The sequence below is a fragment of the Erythrolamprus reginae genome, chromosome 4 (genome assembly GCF_031021105.1).
Source record: "Erythrolamprus reginae isolate rEryReg1 chromosome 4, rEryReg1.hap1, whole genome shotgun sequence".
NCBI lineage: Eukaryota > Metazoa > Chordata > Lepidosauria > Squamata > Dipsadidae > Erythrolamprus > Erythrolamprus reginae.
The window spans coordinates 111,324,217-111,336,644 of NC_091953.1; the positions used below are offsets into that span (position 1 = coordinate 111,324,217).

At 43.0% G+C, this 12,428-nt stretch overlaps 2 protein-coding genes across 2 annotated transcripts in view; both read right to left on the reverse strand.

The window, feature by feature from the left end:
* Positions 1-1,774: 1,774 nt before the first annotated feature.
* The window catches only part of LOC139166944 (cilium assembly protein DZIP1-like), a 104,781-nt gene continuing 94,127 nt past the window's right edge, over positions 1,775-12,428 (reverse strand). The window contains exons 3-7 of the mRNA XM_070751226.1: positions 7,179-7,271; positions 6,175-6,339; positions 3,627-3,677; positions 3,375-3,428; positions 1,775-1,802 (exon numbers count right to left, since the gene is read on the reverse strand). Coding sequence (XP_070607327.1) covers positions 3,648-3,677; positions 6,175-6,339; positions 7,179-7,271 — 288 coding nt within the window. The 3' untranslated portion in view covers positions 1,775-1,802; positions 3,375-3,428; positions 3,627-3,647. The remainder of the gene's footprint in view (positions 1,803-3,374; positions 3,429-3,626; positions 3,678-6,174; positions 6,340-7,178; positions 7,272-12,428) is intronic.
* LOC139167063 (cilium assembly protein DZIP1-like) overlaps positions 7,891-12,428 on the reverse strand; it is a 70,372-nt gene continuing 65,834 nt past the window's right edge. Inside the window, exon 17 of the mRNA XM_070751492.1 lies at positions 7,891-8,021. Coding sequence (XP_070607593.1) covers positions 7,891-8,021 — 131 coding nt within the window. The remainder of the gene's footprint in view (positions 8,022-12,428) is intronic.

The window sequence follows — 12,428 nt, forward strand, 5'->3', positions numbered from 1 at the left end:
ACCTTTCAGATTCTACTACATAGCGTCAGCCTAGTACAACATCTCTCCTAAAGATAAGACATGTAATTTCAGAATCATACTTTAAGCGAGCTTTCTCACAGTAAAGCTTTATACCAAAAGTAACATCGGTGAGAAAAGGAGAACAATAGAGTGAATTTTACAAAATCCCCATCAAGGTTACAGGAAAACATATCTTTTTTAAAAAATGAAAACGCAGCTGTGTATAGCACCTCTATAACTGTCTGGTTTGGTGCTGCAACCCAACAGGACCAACACAGACTTCAGAGGATAATCAGAACTGCAGAAAAAACAATTGCTGCCAACCTGCCTTCCATTGAGGACCTGTATACTGCAAGAGTCAAAAAGAGGGCGGGGAAAATATTTACTGACCCCTCACATCCTGGACACAAATTGTTTCAGCTCCTACCCTCAAAACGTCGCTACAGAGCACTGCACACCAAGACAACTAGACACAAGAACAGTTTTTTTTCCTAACGCCATCACTCTACTAAACAAATAATTCCTCAACACTGTCAGACTTTCTACTAAATCTGCACTTCTATTCTACTAGTTTTTCTCATCATTCCTATCACCCATTTCCTCCCATGTTGACTGTATGACTGTAACTTGTTGCTTATATCCTACGATTTTTATTAATATTGCTTCTTCATTGCTTATTTGACCCCTATGACAATCATTAAGTGTTGTACCATATGATTCTTGAGAAATGTATATTTTATTTTATGTACGCTGAGAGCATATGCACTAAGACAAAATCCTTGTGTGTCCAACCACACTTGGCCAATAAAAAATTCTATTCTATTCTATTCTATTCTATTCTAATCAATACATAATATTTTAAGACACTGTCCAGCCCACCAGCTACCTTCTCTGAGGACATGGCTTTAAATACTGGTCTTCAGTTGACTTCCATTGCAGGAATTTTCACTCTAGGTTAGGAAAAAGGCTCATAAGACTGTTGACATTTTTTGTCCTTTCTTATCTTTGTTCATTCTTTCTATTTTTATAAACTTTGGGCATTGTCCGATTTTGTTTGGATTTTTAATTAGTGCCTTCGCTATTTATCCTTTGGGACAATCCTTTTCTCCCATGTACTCCGTTAGTTAGGAATTCTCTGTTTAAGAATAGTCATAGTTTGAATTTGAGATATAAATATTTGGTGGATTGTTTCATCAGATTCTTGGTTGTTGCTGTTACTGATATCACTGCATTTAGATTTTTTTCTAATTTCTGCTTATTTGTTTTCTTTCCCTGCACCCAATTAAGGCCTCACCACATGCTGTTTTTCCAGCACTCACACGAATTCTCACTCAAGCCATTTGCAGACTGCTGTTGGACGCATAGAATTGGTTATTCTGTACCACATGTCAGAACTGTGATATACTATAAAAAGGACAAGTTTTGAAGCATTAAAGGTCGTCCTCCAAGAAAACTTTCTCTCTGTCATTTCATTCTGATGTGGCAGTCATGGCCTGCAGTGCCTTCCTAGAGGGCGACCCACCGGGGGAGGGCGGAAGGCTTTCATAGTAGCCCCTGAGAGCCCTACGTTACTCTTGCTCTCTTTAGCCTATCCATTTTCTGACGTCTCTTGCATATTTAGAAATCTCTTGAGATAAAACACATTTCAATTAGGTGATTTTTTTAAAAGGTCCTATTATTATAACTTTATTCAAGGTGCTTACCCCAGATTAATATAAACTAACCTTGGTCAGCAGATTCTGGACGCACTTTTGGTCTTACAGTTGGGAGAACGGACTGATCTTCTGCTTCAATTCCAAAATCTATTGAGCCAGCCACAAATTAATTTGATTACAACAGAATGTTATGTTCTTAGTAATAATAATAATAATAATAATAATAATAATAATAATAATAATAATAACAATAATAGATTTGTATGCCGCCCCTCTCCGAAAACTCCTTAAAATCCTTGATTTTAAATAGAAACAACTATTGTACAGAAAGAAAATGTCAACAAGTTACATTTACATCAATTAATAAAACAAATGATCTTTCCAATATATTTCAGGAAAGCTTAATTTTAAAAAAATTGTTCCATTAGTTAAATTTAGTTGTTCCTTATTATTATCCCAGAGCAGTGTTTCCCAACCTTTTTTGAGCCGCGGCACATTATTCATGTTTTCAAAATTCTGGGGAACACTGAAGGGGGGGGGGGCGGGGGGCTAAAGAAAAGTTTGGACAAAAAAAATATCTCTTCCTCCATTTCACTCTATTTCTCCCTCCCTCTTTCTCTCTCTTCCTTCCTTCCCTTCTTTCTCTCCATCCCTCTTTCTTTCTTTCTTTCTTTCTTCCTCTCTTTTTTGCTCTCTTTCTCTCTCCCTCCTTCCCTCCCTCTATGTCTTTCCCTCTCCCTCCTTCCCCCCTTTCTTTCTCTCTCTCTCTTGCTTTCTTTCCCTCTCTTTCTCTTGCTTTCTTTCTCTCATTCTCTCTCCCCTCCTTTTTCTCTCTCTCTCTCTTTCTCTCTCGTTCACCACGCCAGCAACAGAGAGAAAAAGAAAGAGCGAGAGAGAGCCGGAGAGAGAGTGGAGTGCGCAGCAGCCATCAGCCTCCTTGCCCTCCCAGACGTCCCCAGCGCCCCGCCTCGCGCCGCCTCCCGTTAGCCCGGCCAAAAGCCACACAGTCCCGGACTCCCGGATCGCTCGCTTCTCCGGCCAGCGCGGCGCTTTCCTGGGCAGATGGCTTTGCTGACCGGAGAAGCGAGCGATCCGGGAGTCCGGGACTGTGTGGCTTTGCACCATGAAGAGAAAACAGCAGCAGGGAAAAGTCGGCCGTTTTCTCTTCATGGCGCAAAGCCACACAGTCCCGGACTCCCGGATCGCTCGCTTCTCCGGCCAGCGCGGCGCTTTCCTGGGCAGATGGCTTTGCTGACCAGAGAAGCGAGCGATCCGGGAGTCCGGGACTGTGTGGCTTTGCGCCATGAAGAGAAAACGGCAGCAGGGAAAAGTCGGCCGTTTTCTCTTCATGGCGCAAAGCCACACAGTCCCGGACTCCCGGATTGCTCGCCCCAAGGCAGGAGGCGGCGGCGGAGGAGAGTGGGCAGATCGGGTGGGCAATGGGGCAGGGCGGAGAAGCCAGGGGCGCGTTTGGCCGGAGGCACCGTGGGGAGGCAGGGGCAGGGAGGTGCGGCAGTAGGTGCCTCCGGCCAAACGCGCCCCTGGCTTCTCTGCCCTGCCCCATTGCCCGCCCGATCCGCCCACTCTCCTCCGCTGCCTCTCGCCGCAGCACACCTGACGGTGTCTCGCGGCACACTAGTGTGCCGCGGCACACCGGTTGGGAAACGCTGTCCCAGAGGACAATACCTAAGGATTTGCATGTCCATTACAGTAACCTACCATGCATGGATGGTGGGCTTGATTTGGGTTGAACATTTTGTCCTGAAGTTTTCACTGTAACAAAAATGTTAGAGGATGTGTCAATCTTTCCACTGCAATAAGCTACACGTATTTCTAAACAATGGGGTATTTTCCCCCAGCAAAATCAGTTTTGTAATAATTATTAAAACTTTATTAAAACTTTGTAATAAAGTTTTTAAAAAGTATTTGTGACACATTTTAAATTATTTCTTCCTTAAAATTCCTACTCACCTTCAGATAACTTTGAGTTTTCTACTGTTTTTTTGAAGCCAGTTTTTCTATCTGAAATTACAAGGATAGAAAACAATGGATATCGATGTAGAAATGAGAATTTGCTTATACACTGCTAGTTAAGAATCTGCCATTTTGACAAAGTAAGGCTTCTAGGTAAGTGCTAGGTGTTCATCAACATATGGGAAGCCAAAGGATGCACTTGCAATAACTCCTCTCTTCTTCAGATGAATTGGTCCTAACTGGTCCCAGACATAAAGACAAGCACATATAGTAGGTGGGGAAAAAGAGACTATTCCTTGCTATAATAAGCTCAATGTTGGCTCAATATAGTATTTCAAGTCTGGCCCTGTGGCATTTTGTCACAGCCAACTGCAATTATAAGCAGAGTCTCCTTCACAAATTAGTTCTGGTGACTTCATAGCCATAAGAGTTCCATCGAAATTCTGGCTTCTGAGTCCAGCTCCCTAAGTCCAAAATTTGCATTGCTCTTGTATGCACATTTACTTCCATTTTTCTAATCCTTTGAAAATCAAGGCTCAGATGCAGCCTAAACCTGTATTCACCTTTCAGCGCACCTTTTAAACACGCTGCTTTCCTGCAACTCTTTCCTGGGGGGGGGGGGAAGTGGCCTCCTCCCCCCCGCCCAGGAAAGAGTTGCAGGAAAGCAGCGCATTTGAAAAGCGCACTGCTTTCCCGGAAAGCCGGCTTCCCTGGTCGGCACAGGGCTTTCCTGCCGCTCCCCCCCGAAAACACAACGGAGGTCCAGGATGACAGGCAGGGCGAAGCGGGGTGGAGCAACGGGAGGTTCAAGCAGGTGGCGGCAGACCTCCGTTGTGTTTTCGGCTGGGGGGGGGCAGGAGGACCTTCCTGGCTTTCCCGGGCAGCTGGTTTGAGCCTTGTGTCGGTCAGCAAAGCCGGCTGCCCGCCGGAGACGTGGAGAGAAAGAAGGGAAAGAGAGGGAAAGAAGGAGGGAGGGAGGGAAGGAAGGGAAAGAAAAGTGAATGAGAGGGAGAGAGAAAGGGAGGAAGAGAGGAAGGAACAGATAAATATAAAGGGAGAGAGGGAGAAAGAGAGGGAGAGGGAGGGGAAGAGGGGAAGGAAGGAAAAGAGAGAGAGAAAGAGAAAACAGTGGAAGGAAGAGAGAAGGAGAGAAAGGAAGGGAGAGAGTGAAAGAAAGAAAGAGTGAGAGAGGAGAGTGGAAGGAAGAGAGGGAGAGAGAAATGATAGAAAAAGGGGAGAAAAAAAGAGAAATGAGAAAATGATTGAGGCAGAGAATGACAGGAAAGAGAGAGAAACAGAGAGAAGTGACTCTTGATTTAAAGCATATGGTAAAAGGACTTAAATAATAACAGAGAATAAAAACCCCAGCCCTCACCTGTTTTTATTAATAGTTATGTTTTTGGATTTGCTGGTTGTTTTAGTTTTAATAGTAATAGAGTTTGGTTTTGTTTTATTATTAATTTCTTTTAATAAAAAAGAAGGGATTTATTATTTTTATTTATGTATTTATGTATTTATTTATGTATTTATTTATTTATGTATTTATTTATGTATTTATGTATTTATGTATTTATTTATTTATTTATTTATTTGTTTATTTGTTTGTTTGTTTGTTTGTTTATACTTCTATGCCGCCAAGTCCCAAGGGGACTGCCGCTCAGACACTATACTTTTCCGCCCACCCCGGAAAAAAAATAGAGGGAACATTGGTAGAGACCTTAGGTTCTATTATATCTCAAGACCTAAAATGGTCACCTAACATAAAAACATCATCAGACAAGCATAACAAAGAATGTTCTTTCTGCGCCAGCTCAGGCAGCTCAAACTGCCCAAGGAGCTGCTGATCCAGTTCTACAGAGGAATCATTGAGTCTGTCATCTGCATCTCTCTAACTGTCTGGTTTGGTGCTGCAACCCAACAGGACCGACACAGACTTCAGAGGACAATCAGAACTGCAGAAAAAGGAATTGCTGCCAACCTGCCTCCCATTGAGGACCTGAATACTGCACAAGTCAAAAAGAGAGCGGGGGAAATATTTACTGACCCCTTGTATCCTGGACACAAACTGTTTCAACTCCTACCCTCAAAACGTCGCTACAGAGCACTGCACACTAAGAAAACTAGACACAAGAACAGTTTTTTTCCGAACGCCATCACTCTACTAAACAAATAATTCCCTCAACACTGTCAGACTTTCTACTAAATCTGCAATTCTATTCTACTAGTTTTTCTCATCATTCCTATCACCCATTTCCTCCCATGTTGACTGTATGACTGTAACTTGTAGCTTATATTCTAAGATTTTTATTAATATTGCTTCTTCATTGCTTATTTGACCCCTATGACAATCATTAAGTGTTGTATCACATGATTCTTGACAAATGTATATTTTATTTTATGTACGCTGAGAGCATATGCACCAAGACAAATTCCTTGTCTGTCCAATCACACTTGGCCAATAAAATTCTATTCTATTCTATTCTATTAATCCAGATACCTGGGGCCTGGAGTCTGAAGTTAGTGCCTGACATTTATATTAAATTACCTGCTTTTCAAGATGATGCATTACATTCTGCTTTTCAAGATGATGCATTGCATTCTGATGATCCATAGCCATCCGATGTTTCTCATCTATTAATTCAAGGGTATCCTTTAAAGTGCCTAAATTGAATTTCAGATGTTGGTTGGACTTTTGTATCTCTAGCAAATACTAATTGGGAAACAACAGCAGCAATCAAAGAAAATTCAAAGTTCTCTTTGGAAAAATAAATAAGCTGGCATATTCTACTAGAAAATGCTTCTAAAAGGTAAAGTATTTTTTGCAATGCCCCCCAACCCCCCAAAATCCAGCGATTTTCTTGAACTCTAATTACTTAAATAATAAACCACCCCAAATATAACATACAATTATTTGTTGTTAAGTTCAAAGGAATACGTGCTCAATTCACTTTCAGAACCTTTTTAGAAAAGTAATGAATATATGGGGCAAAAGGGGAAGGGAAGCGATAGCCCTCCAGGGGTGAAATCCAATTTTTTTACTGCCGTTTCTGTGGGCGTGGATAGCTGGGCATGATGTGACTTGGTGGGCGTGGTAGGGGAAGGATAATGCAAAATCTCCATTCTCACCACATTCCAGGGGAAGGATACTGCAAAATTCCCATTCCCACCCCACTTGTGGGGGAAAAATATTGTAAAATCTCTATTCCCACCCCACTCTGGGGCCAGACAAATGTCTCAAAATTTCTACTACCGCTTCTATGAACTACCCAAAATTTCCGCTACCAGTTCTGAAGAACCTGTCGGAACCTGCTGGATTTCATCTCTGTAGCCCTCCCAATTGAAGAGACTCTGATGGACAATTTTAGCAGCTGCACATGAAATAATCCTCGGCTTGAACATAGCAGAAATGGGGGTACAGTGGGAAAGGAAGGAATTTGTGACAACCAGTAAGCTCAGGTTTTTATAAAGTTCTACGCCTTTTCCAATATTTAAAATATAAATCATAATAAACTGCAACAGAATATACCATCCAATTTCTCAGCTACTTACATTTTGTAATTCTGAATTTTTTGCAGTTAATTCTTTCAATTCCTTCATAAACATCTCTTTCACCTCCTCTTTGGATCGGTGATCTTCATATACCTGAAATTGAATGAAAAAGCTATTTTAAGAATTTCAGAAAGTCCTTTTCTACAAATTCCTGTATTTTGATCATGATGCTTATTCCAAACCAATGAAACCTTAACATTAATTAATGTGATGTGTGGATTGCAAAATATTCCAATCTAACTAGACCAGAGGATTACTGATCAGTGAAATAGGTTTGTAGGAAGAGATAATGGAAATGGTAATGTATGAAAATGTATATTATACAAATGTATATTGTATGCCGCCCCTCTCCGAGTCTGCGGAGAGGGACGGCATACAAATCCAATAAATAATAATAATAATAATAATAATAATAATAATAATAATAATAATCCTTTTCACCTGACTCTTTATTAGAACAAGTTTTTGATAAAATCTATTGGCAGGATAGACAATTCTGTGAAATTTCCCAAAGAACATTAAAAAAGGGTGCAGATTTTATATGCAACCATCATGTCTAAAACAGTCAATCATCTTTTTCAATCTACATTTAAACATAAAGTGCAAAAGTACCAAACAAGGCAAGTCATTTTCTTCTTTGAATGTTGATACTAGTTTAGACTTATAATCTTAATTAGTAATGGATTATTGGATGGCATCTTAAAACTGAGCCTTACAGAATGTGCCCTACCTTAGACACTTTGACCATATGGGCTCGTCGCTCAGCTTCTAATTGAGATCTGGTAACTTGTAACTGCTCCTTTAGTTGGTTGATCTCCTCCTGCAGTTTATAAGTCTGATCTGCTTTAAAGAACGTATAATGGTGATAGTGCCCATTAATATACTTCAGAGAAATTTGTTTCTACTTACATTTGAAGCATTGTTTCTTCCTGTGGATTATAATACCAAGTTCTTCATCAGTACATTACCATCTAAAGGATGTAACAGGGACTCCTCCAAGCTACTTTAACAGTAAACTTTCTATAAAAGCTACATAGTGCTTTTATAAACATCAGTTCAATGCACTTTGCAAATACTAGCCTGGAAGATAATTCCGCATTATCAGAGGTTTCATTTCATTATCACTTTTTCTTCTAAATGTAACACACTCCAGCCATGTCCTAGATCAGAGTGGGCCTTTCTATATGATCCTGTACTAACCCCTATACTAGAGCTCACACCTTTTTTCATATTGAAGATGCTGTCTGGGGCTGCCAATAGTTGTTGCTCAGGAATATCTAGAGGCCTACAAATAAAAGCAAATAAGTGTATTGAATATTGTAGTGCGATGCTCTTCCCAACTTTCACTCTTCTAGAAATGTTCAATTGCATATATAGGCTGCATAAATCCATAAGAACATTAGATAGCAGCAAAAGTTTTTTTTTTGCAACTTAAAACTGCTAACCTAAATTTATCCATATTATTGTGATATTAAATGTAAGGCCTTGCAAGAAAAGCAACTGTTTCTGAAAAGGCAATTAACCTCCTAAATATGTGATATGATAATCTATTTTAGAGCTAGCTCTTCAATCCATATCCACTGCAATTTAACCAGTCAGAAGCTGCAGCAATTGGAAGAAAACAATGTGTTGAAGAAGTAGAATACAGAGAATGTCTTTGATCTGCTTTTGCTTTATGCAGACATTATGTCCAAAACTGTGTCTAATTATGTTCCAGAAAATTATATCCAGTTATGTCACCAAAAAAAGTTCTTGCTACATTGCAAGAAAGGAAATTATGTCCAATTATGCTGAAAAGAACAGTTGAACTTACCTGAACGGTCTTCTCGCTGCACTGTGAAGAGAGTCCAATGTGGGTTATTCTTCAGCCTCATTGGCAGGGACTGAGTTAAAAATTAGCATAAATGTTATGTCCCGCTCACTACTGCCCCCTTAGGTCAGTCAATAAAAAAACCGAAGGAATAGTGAAAGGAAGACAAATTTTATTCAGTAAACTTTAAACTATAAACCTCAACTGAACTATGCACCTGGGCTAAAAAGCCGGGTGGGTTTGGACTCTCTTCGCAGTGCAGCGAGAAGACCGTTCAGGTAAGTTCAACGGTTCTTCTCCACTGCACTGCTCAGAGAGTCCAATGTGGGATATACCCAAGCCACACTTTAGGGAGGGATAGGCTGGCCCAGGGGCTCTGGAACACAAACTCTCTGTAATACTCTTCTGCCGAAGGCTGCTTCTGCCAAAGCAAACGACTCCAAGCGTTAATGTCTGATAAAGGTCGTGGGTGCAGCCCAAGTTGCAGCCCTACAAATGTCCTCAATTGGTGCCTGTGTGGTCCAAGCCACTGAACTGGCTGTGCTCCTAGTGGAATGAGCCGTAATCCTATCCGGTAAGGGAGTTGATTTCGTCTTGTATGCTTTAATGATGCAGGATCGGATCCACCTGCTAATAGTCTTGGCCGATACCTTCCTTCCCATAGATGCGGGAAGGAATGAAACAAAGAGAGTCTCCGATCTCCTGAAGGTGTTCGTACGTCGTACGTATATCTTCACGGCTCTTCGGACATCCACCTTATGCCAACGAAGCTCCGATGGATGGGAGCCGTGGGTACAAAAATCCGGTAAAACTATGTCCTGTGACCTTCGGCCATGGTGATAGGAGTGCGTTGACTTGCTCGGCTCCGGGGGTTGGAAACCGGGAGAAGAACCTTGGTACCTGGTGGTTGTGCTGTGAGGCGAACAATTCGACTACTGGAATGCCGTAACGGTGAACTATCTGCTGGAACACCTTTGGGTTCAGAAACCATTCCCCCAGGTCTATGGTTGTGCGGCTTAGCCAGTCCGCCTGCGTATTGTCCACTCCTGAAATGTGTTCTGCAAGAATCGAAGCCAGGTGTATCTTTGCCCATGACATTAGAGCGTGTGCTTCCTGCATCAGGCGGTCTGATCATGTACCTCCCTGGTGATACACGTGGGCTCTCGTTGCCACGTTGTCTGTCAATATCAGGACGTGCTGACCAGCTACAGTATCTGAGAACGTCTGTAACACTCTGAAAACCGCCCGTAGCTCCAGAAGGTTGATGTTGAGATCTGCCAAGTCCTTTGTTGACTTGGCAGTGCCTAGATGGAGCAGGCACTTGATTGGTTGCAGGTGGCTTTTGTCGTAGTTGATTGTAAAAACCTGCTCTCTCCAAGGAGTCCATTGTTAGGGTCAGGTCCTGTTTGGCCTGTTGAGGGTCTCTGGAAAGAATGATTATGTCGTCTAGATAAGCTAGAAGACGTATGGAGCGCGTTCTGAGGCTGGCTGTTACGGCGTCTAGAAATTTGGTGAAGGCGGTGATGTGGAGGGACCGGAATGTGTAGATACGCTTCCTTCAGGTCGATGGAGGTCATCCAATCCTGACGACTAATAGATGCCAGAATGGTATGTAACGAATGCATCTTGAACCTCTGATAACGGATGTAAATGTTCAGTTGTCTGAGGTTCAAAATTATGCGGCATCCGACGGAGGACTTGGGGACTACGAATACTATGGAGTAGAACACTTGACCTCTATGGTCTGTCGGAACTGGTTCTATTGCCCCAATGTCCAAGATATGTTGGACCTCCTGGAAAATAAGAGATCGCTTTTACGGATGAAGTAAAGTCGGGCATCGTATGAATCTGTTTGGAGGAATTTACCAAAAGTTTATTCACAGGCCTTGTTCCACAGTCTCTAAGGCCCATGTGTCGGTGGATATGGATTCCCAAAATTCGGTGAAGAATTGCAGGCGTCCACCGATGGGTGGATCGAGGGAGGAGTCATTTATGCTTGCAATAACCTCCTCTGTTGCCGCCTCTGTAGGATCTGCAAGGTTGTTGAAACTGGTGGTTCCTGTCCCCATAGCTGCCTCGGTCAGTTCAGTAAGATGGTTGGGTGTAAGTCCCCTGTCCATAGGCCCGTGCAACTGGGGACGAAGTTGAGGAGGGTTCTGATCGAAAAGGCTGTCTACAGAAGTATGGCGCCCCTCGTCTGTCTTGCCTTCTTGCCGACCTTGGTAACACTTTCTTCTTATCTCTGTCCTCAATCAGGACTGAGTCTAATGAGCTTAGAACCTTGATAAGGAGCTTTGGCTAGACGCCATTTTGATTTCGCGACTGCCTGCCATGAACGAAGCCAAAGCACGCGGCGAGCTGAGAGGTTAGTTGCCATTGCTCGAGATGAAAATCTTGCTGCCGCCAAGGTGGCATCTGCAGAAAACTCAGCAGTGGCGATGAGCTTGTTGATGTCTTGGCGAAGACGGGTGTCCTCTGGGCCTAGTCTGGGGAGTATATCCTGGAGCCACAGGATGGAGGCCCTATTAAAGAAGGACGCAGCCGATGCTGCCCTCAAGGACCAAGCAGATAATAGGTGGACTCTTTTAATCAGGTTTTCCGCCCTTCTGTCCTCTGGTCTCAGACCGTCTGCCATATCTGACGGTACCACTGCGTTAGACATCAATGATGTGACTGGAGTATCTACTGAAGGATACTGAAGTAAGTCCTCTACCTCTGGATCAAAGGAGTAAAATCTTTTGTCCAAGGCTGAGGGCCCCAGGGCTGCTGATGGATTCTGCCAGGGTCTCTTTATATTCTCTGCAAAGATAGGTACTGCAGGAATGTGCTCAGATTCCCTCTGGGGCTAATTAATGAGTCTGGCCGCTGGCATGATGCCCACCTCTTGACCTTCTGGTTTTGATGAATTATCTGGTAGCAGCGTGGTCTTGGCCTTGTTTAAAAGGACCCTGAATAGGGAATGAATAGCCCAGTCAAAGGGGGCTGGTCAGGTAGGTTGGCCTCATCCTCCGAGAGTTCCTCCTCTGGATCTGTGGCCATCTCCCTTGGGCCTGGTCCTCCTGAAAGGAATCCTGTAAAGATGGGGCAGAAGCAGGGGCTGCCCAAAGGTCTTGTCTATTGGCTCGAGGTGGTAAAGGAGATGGGTGTTGCTGGGCACCCACTGCAATGCCCTGGGAATATGCAGACGCTATCATGTCTTGTCTTAAATCAGAGGCAGAGGCAAGAGGGAAGTGACAACAGCTCTTTATTTCATCAGCAGGAGCATTCAGAGAGCCCAGCTCGCAGGCTGGAAAAGAATCTAGCGAGAGATTGAGAAACCCCGGCAAAAACCCACACTTATATACTTTGTTGCCAGCGCTGGGATTGGTGACATTGTTTCAAGTCCTCGTGCTGAAGCTCCTGATTGGTCGTCTTTGCAGGCTTCCTATTGGTTAGCCTGC